The 22,805-nt window shown below is 46.1% G+C and overlaps 1 protein-coding gene across 2 annotated transcripts in view; it reads right to left on the reverse strand.

Moving 5' to 3' along the window:
* Positions 1-13,417, reverse strand: part of MYO7B (myosin VIIB) — a 93,127-nt gene extending 79,710 nt beyond the window's left edge. Inside the window, exons 1-3 of one of the 2 annotated variants that reach the window (XM_021076153.1) lie at positions 13,206-13,417; positions 5,432-5,485; positions 538-579 (exon numbers count right to left, since the gene is read on the reverse strand). In XM_021076153.1, coding sequence (XP_020931812.1) covers positions 538-555 — 18 coding nt within the window. In that variant the 5' untranslated portion in view covers positions 556-579; positions 5,432-5,485; positions 13,206-13,417. Of the gene's footprint in view, positions 1-537; positions 580-5,431; positions 5,488-13,205 lie in introns of those variants that run through there. The other variant, XM_021076154.1, reaches the window with a different exon arrangement.

Below are 22,805 nucleotides of genomic sequence, written 5' to 3' on the forward strand. Positions count from 1 at the left end.
TGCATGAAGTTAGTCCCAGTCCCAGTGGGACCCTTGGAACTCATGCATCCTATGGGTCTATTCTTTCATGAAACAAACCTGGCTTCATTCTAAAATCTCCTCATACTCCAAAAGGGTGCCAAGTCCTAATGTTTATGATTTTGTTACCCAAAGCCCTTGCAACCTGAGCTTTTAGACCATGTGTGTTCTCTCTCTAGCCTAAAACAGCCTTATCTCTCTTCTGTAGCTGCTTATTCTGTGAGTCATATGCTTAGAGGGTTCAGGAGCCAACAAATGAGAAAACCGTTTGTCAAGATATTTTAGGCTCTGAATATAAGTTACGGATTACTGTGTATTCATGGCCACTCTGTCAAGGCCCAGAGGTTGGCCAAACTCCTTTTCTTTAGGTGCTATTATCTGTCTTGTTCTTCAAATTCCCTGCCTCTCGTATTTTCCTTATAGGGTCTCATTGCCTCTCTTCTTTCCTTGGGAGTGATTTGACTCAGCCCTTGGCAACTCCTAGGAACAACCCTTAGATGGAAAAGATACAGTTCTTACCAGTCTTAAGCCTGACATCCTGAGGCAGCGGCTCCTGACAGCCTGTGTGCAGAGAGAAAGCAGAAGGTCAGCGTTCATGGCCCTGACTTGGAGCTTTGGAGGGTGGGGGCCACGTGTGTTCACTGTCATGGCCCTGAGTGCCTGGCCTGGGGCCAAGAAATGACTCTTAATAAACGGATGGATGAGTCATAGTCCCATCACAAGTGTAAGAGGAGGCCCTCCCAGCTTCTTCTATCCTAGCTCATCTTCACTGGAGGTCTATTTTGCAGTCAGCCCTGGACTAGACATAGGGAATGGAGTGGTTCTTAGGACACTGTCCCTGACATCCAGATGATCAGACTGCATCTGGTCAGACATCTGTAAGAACTAGCCATCACCATATACCACAAGGAGCGCTGAGGGAAACAACTATAAACACAACATACTTTATCTAAACCTCACGGTATCCCCTCAAACAGGATATCCCCCCGTTTCATTCATGGGACGTCAAAGGAAAGGTGACCTGTTCATCAGTAGCATGGCTAGGAATTCAACTTGGGCCTACCTTTTTTCAAACCTGTCCCCAGCTCCTGGCCCCCTCCCAGGTGCTTGGGAGCTCACAGGCAGGCCTATAGCTGCCAGCAGGTGGCGGAGGGGAGGAGCCCTGCCTGCCACCAGCCTTGTGCTTCCTTGCCGGGGTCAGCAGAAGGCAGGTACTGGCTTTTTGGTGCATCACATGATCCCCACTTCTAACCTGTCCCACCCCTACCCCCCACCCACCTACCCCCGCCCCGGAAGGGACCCAGGAAATATTTGTTCAGTGAAACAGAGAACAAAGCCCTTGGAGGGGATGTGCTTTGACCATGGCTTTGCCAAATGAGTAAGAATTCATAATTGAAGGAAAAGGGGTCACACGCTAGGAACACTGCAATTTTAGCAAAGGCAGAGGGGAAAGTGCCCAGGTTGTGAGGGGTCAGCGTGGTTAGGTAGAGTAGACCGAGTGGGGAGATAAGAGCAGAGTAGGAGTGTAGGGAGTGGATGAGTGTTACAGAATATCTTTGCCGCTCTGTTCGGCTGGACAAAGACTTTTCTAATTCCAATGTTTATTTAGTGCATGGGCATTTATACACCTAGAGCAATCTACACCTTCCAGCATTTATTGAATGCCTACTATGTAGGAGGCACTAGTCAGATGGAGTTTCCTCGTTAAGCTCTGAGGCTACTGATCTTTCAAGGGGACCCTGGTCCATCCCCCACCTCACATATCCTAGGAGGTAGTGGGTGGGAAAGATGCAGGGGGGCATTGTCCACTCCCTGGTTCCCCACTGTTGCTCTGGCTCCTCCCTTCTCCATCCCAGCTAGGAATTTGAGGCCCAGCTATGTTCTTTGTCACTCTCACCCCTCGCCCATGGCACCGACTTCCACAAACATCACATCATCCCTCTCCAGACACCAGGATCTGCTTCAGGAGTGCCCCTGCCAGTCCTGCCAGCCCTGAGGGATGACCTGCCACATGTCCTGAATCTCACTCCTCTGACCCCCAGACTCCAACTGACCTCTACTCCTCCCCAATTGGCCCTGGGCTTCCTGTGTCCCAGAACTTCTCCACTTCAGGAGCCACGTCCTCCAACTGCTACTCTCCAGCTGTACCCCAGACCAGCACGAGGCAACTGTTCCCTCATTTCATCGCAGCCCCTTGGCCCTTTCTTTTTTCCCCAGTCTATCAACAAGGCATCCTAGGGAGTTTCTGTTGTGGCTCAGTGGTAACAAATCCGACTAGTATCCACTATGTCATGGGTTCGATCCCTGGCCTCGCTCAGTGGGTTAAGGATCTGGCATTGCCGTGAGCTGCTGTGCAGCTTGCAGACACAGCTTGGATCTCAAGTTACTGTGGCTGTGACATAGGCTGGCAGCTGCGGCTCTGATTCTACCCCTAGCCTGGGAACTTCTATATTCCACAGGTATAGCCATAAAAAGACACAAAAAACAAAACAATGACGAAAACAGAAATTAAAAAAAAAAAAAACAAAAACCAAGGCATCCTAGCTTCATTTCTATGCCAACCAGCCTAGAAACTGGTTTAAAAAAATTTTTTTTCTGGAACAAAGTGGTTTTATAAATATCCATCACTGGAATATAAAAATAAAGTACGATAAGCTGCCCACTATGTGGATCCCCCTCGTTTACCACTGTCTTGTGAGTGTTGTTGACACTTGTGAGTGCTCTCACTTTGCAAAGTCCCAACACTGAGCTGAGCATGCTAAGGATGGGTCACATCATCTTGACAACTGGAATCCAGGAATATTCATGGCCTGCACTTCCTCTAGGATTTTGGAAATGCCCAGGGACCTGTGAGTGGGCCCTGGTCAGCTCTTTTCATAACAAAACCAAAAATATTCCTATTTCAAAGCTTACTCTTTGAACACCTTGATCTTTGTTGCTGAAAAGAAGAGAGAAATCACCCTCAGCTTCCAGCTGTGCCCACTCCTTGCCTTTCCCTATTCCTCTGAGCATTTAAACAGCTCCCCAGGGAAAGGGACCCCCTGACAGCCCTACTCTCTCAAGCCTCCTCCTTCAGGGCTTTTGCTTTATCAGTTACTGTGGAGGTTCGAATATATCCTCAAATGCTTTTCACAGCTCCAAAGATGGAGGCTCATTCTCCCTACCTTGGGTGTGGACTTAGTGACTCCTTTCTAATAAACAGAATAAGGTGGAAGTGATGTAGTGTACTTTCTGGGACTATTCATAAAATGCTCTGTGGCTTCCTCCTTGCTCTCTCTAAGATCACTCAGCCTGGAGAAACTTGCTGCCATGTCATGAAGACACTCAAGCAGCCCAGAGGGGCGACCCACGCTGTGAGAAACTGAGGTCTCCAGTCAACAGCCAGCGATCTTGGAAGCAGATCTTCCGGCCGTGGTCAAGTCTTCTGATGACCAGAGCTCCAGCCAGTACCCTGACTGCAACCTTGTTATGGGATGAATTGTATCCCACCCCCCACCCCCAAGTTCCCATGTTGAATTCTTAGAATGGGACTATATTTGAAGATAAGGCTTTTAAAGAGGTGGTGAAGTTAAATTGAGGCTGTTGGGTGGGTCTAATCCAATGTGACTGATGTCCCTGAAAGAAGACAAAGAGATGTGAGAGGTGTGTGTGCAGACGGAAGGCTATATGAGGACAAAAGATCTACAAGCCAAGGAGAGGGGCCTTGGGAAGAACCACCCCTACTGGTATCTTTGGTCTCAAACTTCCATCTCCAGAACTGTGAGAACATAAATGTCTGTTGTTTAGGCTGCCAACTCTGTGACATTTTGTTATGGCCGGTCTAGAAAATGAATGCAAACTTCATGAGAGTTCCTGGCCTTCCGCCCGGCTAAGCCACACTTGGATTTCAGAAATTGTGTGAGAAAATGAGTATTTGTCATTTTAAGCTGCAAAGTTTTGGAGTCATTTTTTTATGGAGCAATAGGTAACTAATGCAATTGCCCCTTCTCTCACATCTTCATTCATTCTTACTCTTTTTTGCCTTCCTGCAGAAAGATGCAAATCTTGTCTATCTTAGAATGGATTTTCTTGGCCCCATGGCACCCTCCAGCTATTGTCTTCCTCTTGCTTCGACTCTACAGCTAAACTGCTTGAAAGACTTGCACCATCATGCTGCTTCCACTCTCTTGCCCTTTACGCCTTCCCAAGCCTTGGGTCACACACACATACCCACAAACACTACACCAACTCCTCCAGAGACAACATTGCACAAGTCAGTGCCAGGACTCTTTCAGCTATTCCCCCTTCCCTGACCATGCCCCCTTGGCTTCTGCAGGACTGCACTTCCCTGTCTTTCCTTTGCTTCTGGGGGTCCCCTCAATCTCCTCCCAAGGCCCTTGCCCTTGCCCTGATCTCTTGGTGTCTGGGGGGAGATGCTAGTTGTTTTTATCTGCCTGATATGCCTTCTGTATTTTCTTCTTGGGAAACCCTCCCCCCATGTCCAAAATGTTTCTGATAGGGACCATGAATCATAGTACCCCAGAGATGGCATGTGATCCAAGCAAGGGTCAAGCAGAGGTTTTCCCTGAGATGTTATGAATTGGAGCTGGGTTAGTTTTATCTCTGGTTGCAAAATTTTGAAGTGTGATTCCATAACTGCTGGGGGCTATATCTTAGTGTCCTGAAAATAGCTAATATGAGAGAATACATTTGGCAGGCCAGGAGGGAATGAAACAAAAGACAGAAATCTTGCCTTTGCCTTTTTGCATTTTATTATTTGAGCCAAGCCATCTGGACTCTTTCATCGAAATCGTAGAATTCTTATCTATCTGGTGGCTCTCATTCTATTCTCTTTTAGCCTGCCCACTCACCTTGTGCATTCCTACTTTCTCTCAGGGACATTGACAGGATCAAAGCCCTTCCAAGCCTAAAATCAATGCCTCCAACCCTCATCTATATCCAGAACTCCAGGCTCACCAATGCCCTATTCTTTGGATATCTTCAGCAGAAAGTCTGCAGATACATCAAAATCAACATGACTACATATCTCCTCTTCCCCCTACCTATCCTTTCCCCTTCATTCTTCAACTCAATGAATGAAACTAGAAATTATTGAAGAAAACACTTGAGTCATCCTGTTAGCCTCATATCCCAATGATCACTAGGATTTGAAGATTCCATATTCTAAAAACCTGAAGTTCCCAACTATATGTTATCTATAAGAAACTCACTTTAAATATAAAGATATAGATAGATAACTGATAAAGAGATAGAGAAAAATATACCTGACTAATACTAATCAAAAGAAAGCTGGAGTAGCCACACTGATTTCAGGCAGTGCTGACTTCAGGGAAAGGTAAATTATGAGGAATATAAAGTGATATTACATAATAATAAAAGGGCCAGTTCCCCAAGAAGATATGACATTACTTACTTGTATATGCCTAACAACAGCGCATCAAAATACATGTGGCAAAAACTGGTAGACCTACAAGGAGAAAAGATAAATCTACTATTATAGTTGGAAACTTTAACACCCTTCTATCAGCAATTGACATACTTGGCAGGCATAAAATAAGTAAGGACATAGTTGAACTGAATAGCACCATTACCTAACAGGATTTAATTGACATTTTTAGAATACTTCATCCGACAACAGCAGAAAATAACTTCTCCTCAAGTTCACATGGAATATTCACCAATATAGACAACTTTCTGGGCCATAAACACCCTTGAGAAAATTTAAACATAAAAATTATATGGAGTTCCCATCATGGCTCCGTTAACGAATCCTACTGGGAACCATGAGGTGGCGGGTTTGATCCCTGGCCTTGCTCAGTGGGTTAAGGATCCAGCGTTGCCATGAGCTGTGGTGTAGGTTGCAGACGCGGCTCGGATCCCGCGTTGCTGTGGCTCTGGCGTAGGCCAGTGGCTACAGCTCCAATTAGACCCCTAGCCTGGGAACCTCCATATGCCGCAGGAGTATCCCAAGAAATGGCAAAAAGACAAAAAAAAATTATATAATGTCTGCTCTCAGACCATGATGAAATTAAGCTAGATATCAAAATAGCTGGAAAATCCCCAAATATTTGGAGGCTAAGAAACATAAATAACAAGGAGTCAAAGAAGTCTCAAGAAAATTCTTAAAATGTTTTCAAATAAATGAAAATTCAAATCAAGGATGATGGAGCAGGAGGACATGGAATTCATCTCCCTCCATGAACGTATCAAAAGTACATCCACATGTGGAACAATTCTCACTGAAAACTAACTGGAGACTAACAGAAAGACTTGTACAACCCAGACTCTAAGAAAGATACACATGGAGTTCCCGTCGTGGCTCAGTGGTTAAGGAATCCAACTAGGAACCATGAGGTTGTGGGTTCGATCCCTGGCCTTGCTCAGTGGATTAAGGATCCGGCATTGCCATGAGCTGTGGTGTAGGTTGCAGACATGGCTCAGATCCCGTGTTGCTGTGGCTCTGGTGTAGGCTGGTGGCTACAGCTCTGATTTGACCCCTAGCCTGGGAACCTCCATATGCCGCGGGAGCAGCCCAAGAAATGGCAAAAAGGCAAAAAAAAAAAAAGGAAGGAAGGAAGGAGGAAAGAAAGAAAGAAAGAAAGAAAGAAAGAAAGAAAGGAAGAAAGGACGAAAGGACGAAAGATAGAAAGATACACATAAAATTGGGAAGAGAAGCAGTCAAGTGGGGACCTGTGTCCCTAGGAGGTGACTCAGAAGAAAAAAGAGAGTACATGGGCAGAGACCCTCCCTGTAGAAGGAGCAGTTTGAGCCACATTGGGTACCCAAGCCCTGGGATCTGACAAAGAGAAGATAAGCTCCCTTGGCTGGTTAGAGGGCCAGTGGGACTCACAGGAGGACTGTGGAAACCTTGGACCCTACTTGTAAGGAGCACATGAATACTTGTTAGCACCCAAAGCAGGGTGGAGAGGGTAGATTGAAACCACACACCTGGCTGACTGGTTTACTAGGACCACCCTGGAACATGCCCTAGCCTGAGCGAAATGAATGTCCCAGTACCACTTGCCCTGTGCCATAGCTTCACACTGGTGTGAGAGCTGTCGTGACCAAGGAGAAAGCTCTGCTGTGAGAGTCTGTGGCAGCTCAAACACTAAGCAGCTTCTGAGTACAGAGGGGGCCATTTTAACGGCAATTGTACAGATATCACATCAGAAGCAGTCCAGATTCTGACTGTAGCCATATCACTATACGCTGTGCTTGACCCTCACCATACTCACACCAGCCCCTTTTCCTCCAGCACTGCCCCCTTCTGGACTGAAGGTGCTGGTTCTGGGAGGAGGACGGGCACATTCTTAAAAAGAAATTAGCCGACTCACATCTAACACTCAGGGCTTCTGTTCCAGCAACTTGGGATCTAACCCCACTGTTGATAAGGCAGTGTTGGCCACTGAGCAGAGGGGAATCTCCCAATTTACACCTGGCTCTAGTCCTAGCCTCTCCTCCTCCAGTCCCACCTACTACCAAGGTGATAGCAGCCAACACATTCCAAGGAAAAGATGTCATTTCCAATCATGTCAAATCTAGCTCTCCTGGAATTCCCATTGTGGTTCAGTGGGTTGAGAACCCAACTAGTATCCATGAGGACATGGGTTTGGTTCCTGCCCTTGCTCAGTGGATTAAGGATCCAGGATTGCTGCAAGCTGTAGCATAGTTCACAGACACAGCTCAGTTCTAGCATGGCTGTGGCTGTCACATAGGCCAGAAGCTGCAGCCCCAATTTGGCTGCTGGCCTGGGAACTTCCATTGCAGCAAGTGCAGCTGTTAAAAAAAACATCTGGCTCTGCCAGCAAAGCCATTGGGCACGTGTAAAATGTATAGGGACACGTCTACATAAGGACACCCCTTCAAGACAACCATAGGTAATAATGTCACACAAATTCAAAGAGACAGAGAAGAATAATTAAAATGAGGAGAGAGAACAATTTGTCTCAGTTGAGAGCAAGAGAAAAACCCTTGGAAAAAAAAACTCATGAAACAGAATTTACTACATAAAGAATTCAAAGCATTAGTGGAGCTCCCTTGTGGTGCAGTGGGTTAAGGCTTAGGTCCCTGCCGTGGCGTGGGTTCAATTACTGGCCTGGGAACTTGCATATGCCATTGGCGTGGCCAACCTCCCCCCAAAGCATGAGTAATAAGAATGTTAACTGAATTATGAAAAGAATAGATGAACACAGAGGATTTTAAGGATATATAAAATATTAAAAAGAAGCAGTCAGAACTGAAGAATATAAGAACTCAAATGGAAAACATACCAGAAGAAATGAACAGCAGACTAGGTGATACAGAAAAATGCATAAGTAATATGGAGGGTTGGATGATGGAAATCACCCAAGCAAAACAGCAAAAAGAAAAACAAAATTTAAAAAAAATGAAAACAGTTTAAGAAATCTTTGGGATAACATCGAGCATACCAATATTCACATTGTAGGGGTCCCGGAAGAAGAAGGGATAGAGAAGAAAGTAAAAAATGTATTGAATGAAATTATGGCTGAAAACCTCCAAAGCATGAAGAAAGAAAAAGTTACACAGGTACAGGAAGCATAGAGAACCCTAAATAAGATGAGCCCAAACAAACCCACACCAAGATATATGGTAATTAAAATGGAAAAATTAAAGAAAAAGAGAGAATTCTAGAGGAAGCAAGAGAAAAACAAAAAGCTATATACAAGAGAGCCCCCATTAGACTATCAGCTGATTTCCCTGCAGAAATTTTACAGGTCAAAAGGAAGTAGCATGATATATATATATAAAATGCTGAAAGGGAAAAACCTGAAACCTAGGATAGTCTACCCAGCAAGATTATCATTTAGAATTCATAGAGAAAAAAATTCTCAGACAAGCAAAAATTGAGTTCATTAATACTAAACCAACCTAAAAACAATGTTAATTGGAAAAGAAAAGGCTATAACAAGACATAAGCATCTACAAGAACGAAAAAAAATCTCACTGGTAAAGGCAAATATGTAGTAAAGGCTGAGGATCAACCACTTAGATAAGCTAGTACAAAGATTAAAAGACAAAAAATTGTCAAATCAAATATAACTAGGGTAATCAGTAAAGGCATAAACATGAAGATGCAAAATATAATACCAAAAATACCAAGTGTGGGGGAATGGAATAGAACATGTAGATCTTTAAGAGAGTGTTTGAAATTTAAAAACAACATGTTTAAAACAATTAGACATAGTTATAGGTCAATATATATGAACCTCATTGTAGCCACAAATCACAAACCTACAATGTATACACAGAAACAAGAGAGAAAGAACACAAGCATATCACTAAAATAAAAGTTAAAAAAACACCAAATTACAACAGAAGAGATGAAAAGAATAAGAAAAGAACAGGGAGGAATTACAAAAAGAGGAGTTCCCACTGTGGGTCAGCAGATTTAGAACCCAGCTAATATCCATGAAGATGCAAACTCAATCCCTGGCCTCGCTCAGTGGGTTGGTGATCCAGGCTTGCCGTGAGCTGTGGTGTAGGTTGCAGATATGGTTTGGATCCCACGTTGCTGTGGCTGTGGCATAGGCTGGCAGCTGTAGCTCTGATTTGATCCCTAGCTTGGAAACTTCCATATGCTGTGGGTGTAGCCCTAAAAAATGAAAAAAAAAAATCCCAGCATGGTATCGACACAGAAGATATATGGATCAATGCAGCAGAATAGAGAACCCAGAAATAAACCCATGTTCTTATGGTCAATTAATATATGACAAAGGAGGCAAGAACATATAATGGAGAAAAAACAGTCTTTTCAATAAGTACTGCTGGGAAAACTTGGCAGATGCATGTAAAAGAATGAAATTATAACATGTCCTCACACCATGTACATAAATATGTGGAGGAAACACAAAATGGACTAAAGACTAAATGTGAGACCTGAAACTGTAAAACACTAGAAGAGAGTGTAGGCAGAACACTCTTTGATGTAAGTTATAGGAATAATTTTTGTAGCCATCTCCTGAGGCAAATGGAATAAAAGCAAAAAAAAAACCAAACCAAACCAAACCAAACCAAAACAAAACAAAACAAAACAAAACAAACAAAAAAACTGCACTGAACTAAATAGAACTTAATTAAACCTAAAATCTTTTTCACAGCAAAGGAAAGTATCAACAAAATTAAAAGACAACTTACTGAATGAATTTGTGAGAAAATACTCACAAATAGTATGACTGATGAGAGGTTAATATCCAAAATTTAAAAACAGTTCATGCAACTCAATTTTTTTTTTGTCTTTTTGCCATTTCTTGGGCCACTCCCGCAGCATATGGAGTTTCCAGGCTAGGGGTCTAATCAGAGCTGTAGCTGCCAGCCTACGCCAGAGCCACAGCAACACAGGATCCGAGCCACGTCTGCAACCTACACCACAGCTCACAGCAACGCCGGATCGTTAACCCACTGAGCAAGGGCAGGGATGGAACCCGCAACCTCATGGTTCCTAGTCGGATTCGTTAACCACTGCGCCATGACGGGAACTCCCAACTCAATATTAAAAAAAAAAAAAAAAAACCAATTTTAAAACGGCCAGAAAGCCTGAATATACATTTTCCCAAAGAATATGATCCAGCAATTATACCCCTGAGTAGTCCAGAAAAAAATAGAAACACTAATTTGAAAAGATACGTGGGCCTAATATTCATAACAGCATTATTTATATTAGCCAAGATATGGAAGCAACTCAAGTGTCCATCAAGAGACGAATGGATAAAGAAGAATGGATATTTATAACCACACACATGCATGCACGCACGCACACACACGCGCACACACACACACACACTGGAACATCACTTGGCCGTAAATAAGAGTGAAATTGTGCCATTTGCAGCAACATGGATGGTCCTAGAGAATATTATACTTAGTGAAATAAGTCAAAGGGAAAAAGACCCTCTAGGGCTGCACTATCCTATATGGTAGCCACTAGTCACATGTGGCTATCGAAATCTAAATTCATCTTAGCTAAAATTAAAATTTCAGTTCCTCAGGCACACTGGCCACACTTCCAGGGCTCTGAGGCCACATGAGGCCAGTGGCTACTGGTATTCAATGATGAAGAAGAGAACCTGCTCTTAGTGTGGAAAGGGCACTCCCTGCTGCCCCTTATACCTGTTCTAGGCTCATGCCAGGAGCCAGTGGTGCCCAAGCTGGACTTGTACTTTCTTTTTTCTGTGCTTTATGGTGCCAATTCCTTTGCCTGGACATCCCCTGCCCTCCACCACCGACATCAAGCCATCCTTGCCTTCCCTGCCTGCTCTGGTCCCTTTGTCTCCTTCTCTGGCACACTTCCCCCTTCCCCATCTGTCTTTGGCACCCATGATCTTCACCTCTGACTTCCTGATAGCTTGAGGTCTGTGCCTCTGGTTGGGTGACTTTTCCCTGGCACAGTTTCACCTCAACAGACCTGCAGTGCAGGGATATGATACAGGCTGCTCGATTAATTGAGGAGGAAGATAAGAGAGTCTAACATGGCAGTGCACTAGAAACTGTGACCTCTTCTGCCACTCATGCCTCCATTCCTCCATGCATCAGCCTGGGGTCTACTCTCCCCCATACCCTGGTTTGGTGCAGGGGACAGAGGAACCCCAAGGAGGTCCAGCCACTGCCCTCGAGGTGTTCATTTCTAGTGGCCTTGGGCAAAGGATTCTACCTTTCTTCATTTCAACGTCCTCTACTGAGAAATTCCTCCCAGAATTTCTGCTGTTTCTCCCTGGAGGGCTTGTCATGGGGACCAAGAATGTGGGAGGAGGAGCTTTCATAAGACATAAAAAGCTCAAAGTTACACAAATACATTGGGAAAGTGGAAATGTTCACCCCTGCTGTTTCACCCCTATATGGAGGTGCACAGCCCCAAGGGCCCAGCTGCACTGAAGTGGGGGTGCAGCAGTGCTCAGAACACTTGGGGACAGCTCCTTTGTGAGGGGACAGCTCAGCTCTCTGTGGCTCCAGGGAGAGGGGGAGGCGATGCTGAAATGAATGTCTGTGAACAAAGATTCCTTGCGGGCGTGTGCTCCCAGAGAGCAGCCCATAGACTTCAGGTTTTCTTCTAAATAAAATCCTGAATGAAGTTCAGGGGTTTTTATGGGTTGGAATGAAATTCAAGTCCAGAATTAGAGTGGATGCTGAGGGGGAGGTTTAGGATGGGACCCCACACCTGCCGGCTGCCAGGACCTCCCCAGGTCTGTCTCAGATTCTCTCTGTGAAGTGGGGACTGGTGCCCACCATGCTGACAGCTCAAGGAAGGAGCCTGCAGTGCTATCACGCCTCTCAGTACCCCCACCCCCCACAATCCAACAGCCCAGGCCGGAAAGGCTTTGAGGCCTGGCAGAGTCACCCTGGGGCCCAGGCTTTTCAGAGGTGACTAACACACTCATCCACAATTGTCCAAGAAGGTAGACGGTGACTGTGATAAGCCCAGGTTTTGGAGTTGAGTCTCACTCTGCTTCTTCCCATAGGCACCTTATCTCCCATGGTCCCTCAGTCTCGTCCATAAAACAGAGGCAGTAAAACCAGGGTGCAGTGACATGGCACATATGGTATGGCTGACATTGCCAGGTGCCCCATCATCAGCACCTAGGCTGTCCATTCCACCCCATGAGGCCCTCCTTCTGTAAGAAGGCTGCTGGGGCACCTGCCATTACCTTCCAGTCCTGAGTCTGCCTTCCTAGAGTAGAGGCCAGGATAATTCCTTCTCCTCTGGCTTGGCCATCCCTCCCCACACACACACCAGCAGCCCTGAAGCTGAGGGGATGGATCTCTGGGCTGCACTTCTCATTTCCAGGCTTCTTCTTCAAGATTCTGGGCTAGCAGTTAAATCAGAGCTGTGACTCCCAGCCTACGCCACAGCCACAGCTGAGCCGCATCTGAGACCTACACCACAGCTCACAGAAATGCCAGATCCCCAACGCACTGAGCGAGGCTAAGGGTTGAACCCACAGCCTCATGGATGTTAATCAAGTTCTTAACCTGCTGACCCGCATTTCCAGGTTTCTGAAGAGAGTCTCAGCTCCCTCATGGTTCCGTGGACAAGGCTTTTCCCACCTTGTTCCCTGCAGTGTTTCCCAAGGTCTCTTCTCAACTCACCTCCTGCCCAGAGACCCTCCTCCCAGCTGCCAGAACTCAGGCCCGGGGCATCTGGCAGACAGGGAAGGCCCCAGGAGCTCCCTTACCTTGTCAGGATGAGGATCTGGGTGTCTGCCTTCCCCTCCGCCCTGGGCACTCAGAAAGAGCCAGGCGAAGAGGCAATGCCAGGTCCCTGGGTGTGCGGGAGAGTGTGAGAGAGGAGGAAGAGGCAGAAGGGCCCCAAGAGGAAATGGCAGAGTCCTCCAGGCCCATGTAATTTATTACAGGACTTTGTCCTCGGGCTCCAGGCACACCCATTCCCACACGGCTCCTGTGGCCCCAGTTCACAGAGCCTCCCAGCTGTCCAATCTTTAACCCCGGCCTCTTCAGCAGAGAGTCCCCATAGGCCAAGAGAGCCTCATTCTACACACTGTCACTGGCCACCAGCCAAATAAATCTGTGGTGACCATCCAACTGGCGAGCTAAGCATCGTCCCAGACATCACAGAGACCCCAAGGCAGCCCATGCAGCCATCCTAATCAGGGTGCACAGGAGATGCCAGGAAGCCTATAACAGAGCTAAAGGCCATCAGGGCAACTTGATTCCTGATAGAGCTCCTGGGAGCAGAGGGGGCTGGCTTGGGCTGGGACTTGAATGAAGGAGGGATTTCCACCAAATACAAACCCTTCTGAAAGAGGGGGCATCAGGTGGTGTGCCCTGGAAGAGGCCAGATTGGAGGGTGATGGTGAGGGCTTTGAAGGTGGGTGGAAAATGAGTCCACGGGCAATACCTGCTCCACCTGGGTAAACAGAGGATTGGTGTACCTCACCTGGCCCAACCAGAGCCAGTCAGGTTCTTTCCCTTTCCCAGCACTTTGGAGGGACCCCAGGCAGAGGAGTGGAGACCAGCTATCTCCTTTGAAATTGGGTAGAGGCCACAGCAGGGCAGCAACACTAAACCTGGGCCTTTTGGGAGACCAGGTTCCAAATGCTGGTGGGAGAGTGAAGGGAAAAGTGGAAGAGCCACAGAGATGGAGACCACTTGGTCCCAGAGTGAGGCAGTGGTCACTGTTGTCTGAGAGCTTTCTGTGCTTCCTGTAGTGAGAGCCCCACCTCTTCCGCTATACGTTCCACTGCTGAGACAGTTCGAAGGAGTTTCTCCTTCTTCTTTTTTTTTCTTTCTTTCTTTCTTTTTTTTTTTTTTTTTTTTCTTTTTAGGACTGCACCTGATGCATATGGAAGTTCCTAGGCTAAGGGTCAAATCAGAGCTGCAGCTGCCGGCCTACACCACAGCCACAGCAATGCAGGATCCAAGCCACACCTGCAACCTACACCACAGCTCACAGCAGCGCCAGATCCTTAACCCACTGACTGAGGCCAGGGATGAAGCCCGTGTCCTCATGGATACCAGTCGGGTTCCTTCCACTGAGCCACGATGGGAACCCCAGAGTTTCTGCTTCTTACAACCAACCAGGCCAGGAGCAAGGTAGGGGAGTGAGCTGGAGGTGACTTAAGGAAGGGCCACCTGTTTAGAGGAAGTGTGGGTCCACTCCCTACAAGGGCTGTGTTCAAATTCTGCCTGGTTCCAACCAGCCTCCTGCCCCTTAAAACCTCATCCAGTTTCTGGGCCAGTGCTAGCTTTTGGGGGGGTGGTTCACAATAGAAGGTGGCTTCTCTGCTTTAAAAAGATGCCGTGTCACTCCCACAGGATTGGCACTGCTGATCCTGGCAGCTCCCAGAAATAGTGAGCCCCCAGCTTTGGGACTCCAGAGACCAGGCTAGGTCCTTGATAGCCCTCATCCTACTGTCCTCTTGCCAAAACAACAACAACAAACCACCCAAAAAACAGAACCCTGCCCCCCCAAAAAAACAAGAAACAAAACAAAATGAAACAAAAAAACAACAGGGGAACAGAATATCTGTGTAGTACAAAATGATTCATGAGATGTCTCTGTCTAGGAGTTCCCATTATGGCTCAGCAGGTTAAGAATCTAACATTGTCTCTGTGAGGATGCATGTTCAATCTCTGGCCTTGCTCCCAGTTGTTTAAGGATCCAATGTTGCTGTAAGTTATGGCATAGGTTGCAGATGCAGCTCAGATCCAGCATTGCTGTGGCTGTGGAGTACGCTGGCAGTGGCAGCTCTGATTCAACCTCTAGTCTGGAAATCCATATGCCACAGGTGCGGAATAAAAAACAATATCTCCTTCCAAATCCTGTCTTAAACAAAATTTGATAGAAATACATTTTGGATACATACAAACTCGTCTCCTGCTTTTTTTTTTTTTAATTTGACATTGAATCAAAAGCATTTTCTTATGCTGTACCAAACTTTAACCACCAGTCTTTAAAGACAGCATGGTGGTCCACCCTACCAGTGCTCCATCATTTGTGTAACTGTCATCCCTGGCTAGACACCGCAGGCTGCTGGTCCACTGCTATCACCCACAACAGTGCAATGTACAAGTCTGGGCTCACAGCTTTGTATGCATTATGTCATTACAGGGAGATTCCAGAAGGGAACTTATTGAAACAAGGGGCTTGAATGTTTTGTCACTAATCTTTCTCAAGTGGTGCACCAAATCCTCCCTGCCAGCCAGAAGGGTCCATGGAACTGCAAGTACCTGTCTTGACTGCTATGTGGATTGGCAGAGCTCAAAGGGGAATACCCTGGAGTTCCCATTGTGATCAGCAAAAAATGAACCTTACTAATATCCATGAGGACGTGGGTTTGATCCCTGGCCTTGCTCGGTGGGTTAAAGATCTAGTGTTGTCATGAGCTGTGGTGTAGGTTGCAGACTCGACTCAGATCTGGCATTGCTGCAGCTCCAATTTGACCCTTAGACTGGGAACTTCCATATGCTGCAAGTGAGGCCATAAAAATTAGGAGGGGGCCACCCTGAGGGGCATTTCTCTGAGAGCCTCAGGTTCTCTGTTGCTGAGATACTCCAAACCCTGGAAATCAAAGTGGAAATCTGGGCCCTCAGGGCAGGACCTCCGCATCACATGTGTGGCCAGATTGTGCTTTCCCACAGCTTAATGCTACTTTCACAATTCTCAAGATGCAAATATTCTGCTGACCTTTAAAAATATGTTTCTTCGGAGTTCCTGTCGTGGCTCAGTGGTTAATGAATCCGACTAGGAACCATGAGGTTTCGGGTTCGATCCCTGGCCTTGTTCAGTGGGTTAAGGATCCGGCATTGCCGTGAGCTGTGGTGTTGGTCGCAGATGTGGCTCCGATCCCGCATTGCTGTGGCTCTGGTGTAGGCCAGCAGCTACAGCTCTGATTCAACCCCTAGACTGGGAACCTCCATATGCCGCAGGTGCGGCCCTAGAAAAGGCAAAGAAAAATAAAATAAAATAAAATAAAATAAAATAAAATAAAATAAAATAAAATAAAATAAAATAAAATAAAAAATAAGATAAAATAAAATAAAATAAAAATAAAAATGTTTCTTGGAGTTCCCCTTGTGGCATAGGAGAAACAAATCCAGCTAGTATCCATGAGGATGTGGTTTTGATCCCTGGCCTCCCTTAGTGGGTTAAGAATCAGGGGTTGCTGTGAGCTGTGGTGTAGGTTGTAGATGCAGCTCAGATCCTGTGTTGCAGTGATTGTGGTGAAGGCTGGCAGCTACAGCTCGGATTCGACCCCAGCCTGGGAACCTCCTATGCCTCAGGTGCAGCCCTAAAAAGCAAAAAAAAAAAGGAAAAAGAAAAAGAAAAAAAAAAAAAACTGTTTCTTATTTGAGCCGAAAAAGCCTCTATGGGACAGCCTATGTTTCGTTCCATTTCTGTCCCGTGATCAAGGCTATGCTAGTAGCACCATAGCAACTAAAACAGAGAACAGGGAGTAGTTCATTTCAGTTCTGCCAACACATCATAGAGTGGCCTGAAGTGGCTTGTTTCCTGGTGACCCTGATCATCCCATCTTGCCTACAACAGCCAAGTTATCCATTAACGGTATAAAACGGCATAGCTGTGAGCATAGGTGCCTGCGGTTGAGTTTCTCTTTAGAGAATGTCATAGTTCTCAGTCTCAAAGAGAACGGGCATTTTATGACTATTTTCTCTGTACTGGGTTTCTTGCATGTGCCATCTTGCCCAACCCTCACCTAAGCCCTGCAAGTTAGTGGTGTTTATCCTCGTTTCACAAGAAGGAAATGAAAACCAAAGGAGTTAAGAAACTTGGAGTTCCCATTGTGGCTCAGTGGTAGCGAACCGGACTAGTATCCACAAGGACAAGGTTCGAGCCCTGGCCTTGCTCAGTGGATTAAAGATCTGGTGTTGCCGTGAGCTGTGGTGTAGGTCACAGACACGGCTCAGATCCCTCATGGCTGTGGCTGTGGCATAGGCCAGCAGCTGTAACTCCGATAAGACCCTAGCCTGGGAACTTCCATATGCCACGGGTGCAGTTCTAAAAGGACAAAAAAAAAAAAAAAAAGAAAAGAAAAAGAAACTTTCTTAGGTCACGTGGCTAAAGTAGGTGGATGGGGGCAAGATTTGAATTGAGTCTACCTGACTCCAGGGCCAGTGCTCACAGCACTAACTGACACCACACCAACTATCAAACCATCCTCGGCTCCGCCTTCCCTCTCTCAAGAATGGATAATACACCCCATTTTTAGAGATTTTCAGGGAAAGTGCTTCCCCCCCCCGCCACCGCTTGCTCACCCTAGCCCAGGATCTGAAGGGCCCTTCCTTCCCCTTTCATTTCTGTGATATCCGAGGTGCTAGGGCCAAGGAACATCTGGGAAGAAGCAGGGCTTAAGTGCCTCTTTGGAAACAGCTATGCACAGCACAGGAGTGCTTGTCAGAGAACACATTCTATCCGGGTAGTGCAGAGTTTCTCAACCTTGGCATGATTGACACTTCAGACTATATTATTCTTTACTAGGAGTTGAGGGGAGCTGTCCTGTGCACTGTGGGATTTTTAACAACATCCCTGGCCTCTACCCGCTCTATGACCCCCTTGGTGGTGCAATGAAATTGCCTCCAAATATTTCCAAATGTCTCCTAGGGAGCAAAACCATCCTCCATTGAGAACCAGTGGGTAGCTCATAGGTCTGAGTGCAGTTAAGGCTGGGAGAGAGAGGAGGCCAGCAAGGGCCAGAACAGAATGTCATTCTGGAAGACATGACATCAAACTTGGCTTCCTTGACAGGCAAGAAGATACAACTCAGAAGATGTGGGAGGTATAGGGAAGGGGCTATTGGATTAGTGCTCCCTGAAGGACTGTGGTTCTGACAAGCCAAGGAAGTGCCTGAATCAACAGGTCAGACCGAGTACTTCATCCTCCCTGGATCGGCATGTGTGAGGTAGGCATTGCTAGACTGGGTGGACCTCAGATCCAAAGTCCTGATGAGCTGGGGGGTGGAGGAGTGGGAGGCGTCCACCATCTCAGTCCATGAGGAATGACTCATTTCTATTTTGTGTGTTTGTTTGTTTAAATTTTTAGGGCCACAGCCATGGAATATGGAAGTTCCCAGGCTAGGGGTCGAAGTGGAGATATAGCTCCTGGCCTACACCACAGCCACAGCAACGACAGATCCCAGCAGCATCTGTGACCTACACCACAGCTCATGATGTTACCCCTGAGCAACCATGGGAACTCCTAGAGGAATGGCTCATTTCTAATTATGCTTTATCACCAGCCTTCTGAGGAACACACCCAGAGGTTCGTCCAAGGTAGCAGGAGGAGCACAAAATATAAGAAACATAAGAGTACTTTCTCTTCTCTGGAGAACTGTGGTCAGTCCAGCAACTAAATCTCAGTCCTCAGAGAGTTCCCATTGTGGCTCATCAGGTTAAGAACCTGACATAGTCTCTGTGAGGGTTCAGGTTCAATTCCTGGCCTCGCTCAGTGGCTTAAGGATCTGGCATTGCGGCAAGCTGCGGCATAGGGCACAGATGTGGCTCCGGTCCAGTGTTGCTGTGGCTGTGGCATAGGCAGGCAGTTGCAGCTCCTATTGGACCCCTAGCCTGGGAACCTCCATATGCCATAGGTGCAGCCTTTAAAAAAAATCTCAGTCTTGGGCCCTGGCATTTTAACTCAGGCCTCTGGTCATAAACAGGGAGGACCTCTGCTCCATGACCAGTGTCAATGGCATCCTGGTGACTAATTTGATTGCCCTGGGGAGGCTGAAGCAGTGGAAGGAGAAAGCAAAATTGATTATGTGCCAACTCAATAAAGCAGCTAAATTATGCTGATGATACTGATTGTGATGATGATAATAATGCTTTGTCTAGATCTTGGAAGAGGTTGAGGGTGAGTGGCCCACTGCTAAGAGTTTTAGTTATGAAAATATGAAGCATTAGGATGGATTTCTTACTCCTGGCTGGAATGCTCCTTTGTGCACCAAGGTCAAGTTCTTTCCCTTTTTTTTTTTTTCTTTTCTTTTTAGGGACACACCCACTAGCATATGGAAGTTCCCAGGCTAGGGGTCCAATAGGGAATGCAGCTCCCTGCCTACCCCACAGCCACAGCAACTCCAGATCCTTAACCCACTGATTGAGGCCAGGGATCAAACGGGCATCCTCATGGATACTAGTTAGGTTTGTTAACACTGAGTCAAGTGGGAATTCCCCAAGGTCACTTTCTTTTCCTCTTGGTCCCACAGCTGGGATACACTTTCCAGCCTCACTCATGATTAGGCTTGGCCACGGAATGAAGGTTAAGTAATAAGCTTCACTTCCAGGCTCAGCCCATTCAAACTGCCGGTTACCATCCTTCACTGTCTCTCTTCTTCTCTCTGCTGGTGGCATGTGGAACTGCATGGGGATGGGGAGCCACAGAGTAGAAAGACCCTGGGTTCCTGAATGGCTCCTGGGTGCAGAGTACCACTTCTATATTATCACTGACCCCACTGCCCATTTGCAAGAGCAAGAAATAATTTTTGGTAAGGATAACCTGACCCCCTTGCTGTACAGTGGGAAAATAAAAATTAAAAAAAAAAGAAATAATTTTTGTGTGTCAAGCCACTGAATTTGTTGTTGTTATAATAGGTAATGTACCATGGTTAAAATGCAGTCCCTCTCCCATCCAAATCTGCCTTTGTGTTTCAAATAGCAGCTCAAATATTCCTTCCCCAGGAAGTTGGCTCTGACTGTTACAGTTCACTCTAGCCTCACCCTCTTTCAATTTCTAAGGCACTCGTTACCAAAGTCACATAATTTACCTACTAGCATGTTTTATTTTTTCTTTTTACAGCCGTACTTGCAGCCTATAGAAGTTCCCAGGCTAGGGGTTGAACTGGAGCTGCAGCTGCCAGCCTACACCACAGCCACAGCAATGCCAGATCTAAGCCACATTGTGACCTACAAGCTCGGGCAACTCTGGATCCTTAACCCACTAAGTGAGGCCAGGGATTGACCCTATATCCTTGTGGATACCGGTTGGGTTCTTAACCCACTGAGCCACAAAAGGAACTTCCTAGCATGTATTTTTTTTTTTTTTTATAGCACTTCCTGATGGACTGTAAGTTTCTCAAGGCAAGAATCACATGTTAGATTTTTTTGGCGGGGGGATCATCATAGTACCTGGTAAGAATAATGATAATAACTAGTGTATACGATGTCCCAGGAATCATTACTTATACATAAACACACTTATTCCTCGTGACAACTCTATGAGATAAATACTACTACTATCCCCAACTTATAGATGAGGACATTTAAGCACAGAGAAGTTCAGCCATTTGTCCAAGGTCACAAGGTAGAAAGTGACAGAACCAGGATTCACACCCAGAAACTTGGGTAAGGAATGAGTTTCCAGGTATCATATCATTTTAACCATAATATTTTCAGGTCTGTTAGCTTACCTGTTCAGTGAAACTGCAGCCCCCCTTGAGCAGGGAGCAATGGTATTGATCCCATTTGTTCCAATACTTGAAGCCGGCCAGTCCAGAGGAACTGCCACCCAACACCTGCTAACTGAAGGAACTGCAGACCAGCTGGAAGCAAATTGTGTGGGCAGGGCAGAATTTGCTCTCAGTGCTGGTATGTATTTACCATCTAGAGCCCTGGAAAAGGTCTCACTGCTACTTTAAACTAGTTTTGTAAAAAACAAGCATTTTTTTTTTTTTCCTGTGTGTTCCTTAAATCTAGAGACTACAACTCTTGGTAACTTCTCCTAAATTTTTTTTTTTTTTTTTTTTTTTGGTCTTTTGTCTTTTTTAGGGCTGCACCCGAGGCATATGGAGGTTTCCAGGCTAGCGAACTAATCGGAGCTGTTGCTGCCGGCCTACACCACAGCCACAGCAATGGCAAATCCGAGCCTCATCTGAGACCTACACCACAGCTCATGGCAATGCCAGATCCTTAGCCCACTGAGCAAGGCCAGGGATCAAATCCGCAACCTCATGGTTCCTAGTCGGATTCTTTTCTGCTGCGCCACGACAGGAGCTCCTCCTAAATCTTCTTTTAATTTTGTTATATTTCCAGCTTTGCATGTCAGGTTAAACCAGACTCTTGACCCAAAAGGAAGTCCAGAATCTCAAGGTGTCCTGTCGTGGTCCCTCACTGGCCGGTTCATTCAGTCACTTGCTCAGTGTGTGTTTACTGAGCCCCTGGCTTTCCAGCATACCATTCTGGGTTTCAGGGTGCAGGGTGGGGATGGTGAATCATGTAGTTTCCACATCTTGAAGATTGCATGGACACAGGGAAAATGGAAAGAACTTGCGTGGGAAGCTTCTACTTGCTTGTCTGATTGTTTTTCATCAAAGAATTTCACACATCCCCCCTTGTAGTCTGGACTTAGTGACTTACTTCCAAAGAATAAAATATGGCAAAAGAAAAATACTAACTTTATGTTAGGGAAATCTGGAAGACACTACCCTAAGTGGTGTGGCCTGAATTGTGGTACCCCCAAAATTCACATGTTGAAGCTGTATTCTTCCAGTAACTCAGAATGTACTCTTTGGAAATAGGACCTTTAAAGAAGTAATAATTAAGGTTAAATGAGTCTTATGGGTGAACTCTTGATCCAATCTGACTGATGTCATTATGAGATTAGGACACAGACAAGAAGAGGAACAAGGCAGAGACAGTAGGAAAAGGCAGCAAGCTACAAGCCAGGGAGAGAATCCTTAGAAGAAACCAACCCTACTGCCATGTTGATCTTGAACTTGCCACTTCTAGAGCTGGGAGAAAGTCTCTGCTTATTAAGCTGCCCAGTCTGTGGTATTTGTCACACCTTCCCTAGCAGGTTAATACACCAAGTGATCAGGTTTAACATCTCTTGGGATATGTCATATTCACATGCTGTGATGAGAAGATACCTCACCCCTTCCCCCAAACCCCATAACCCCAGTCTAATCATGAGAAAAACATCAGACAATCCAAACTGAGGGACATTCTACAAAATATCTGAATAGGATGCCTCAAAACTGTCACAATCATGAAAAAAAAGGGAAGTTTGAGAAACTGTCATAGACCAAGAGACAAAGGGGCATGAGAATGAAATGCAATATGGTATCTTGGTTGGGACCGTGGGACAAAGAAGGACATGAGGAGAAAACCTGTTAAGGGAGTTCCTATTGTGGCACAGCAGAAACGAATCCAACTAGGAACCATGAGGTTTCGGGTTCAATCCTTGGCCTTGATCAGTGGGTTAAGGATCCTGTGGTATAGGTCGCAGACAGAGCTCAAATCTGCCATTGCTGTGGTTCTGGTGTAGACTGGCAGCTGTAGCTCCAATTAGACTGCTAGCCTGG

This window comes from Sus scrofa, chromosome 15 (genome assembly GCF_000003025.6).
Source record: "Sus scrofa isolate TJ Tabasco breed Duroc chromosome 15, Sscrofa11.1, whole genome shotgun sequence".
Classification (NCBI taxonomy): Eukaryota; Metazoa; Chordata; class Mammalia; order Artiodactyla; family Suidae; genus Sus; species Sus scrofa.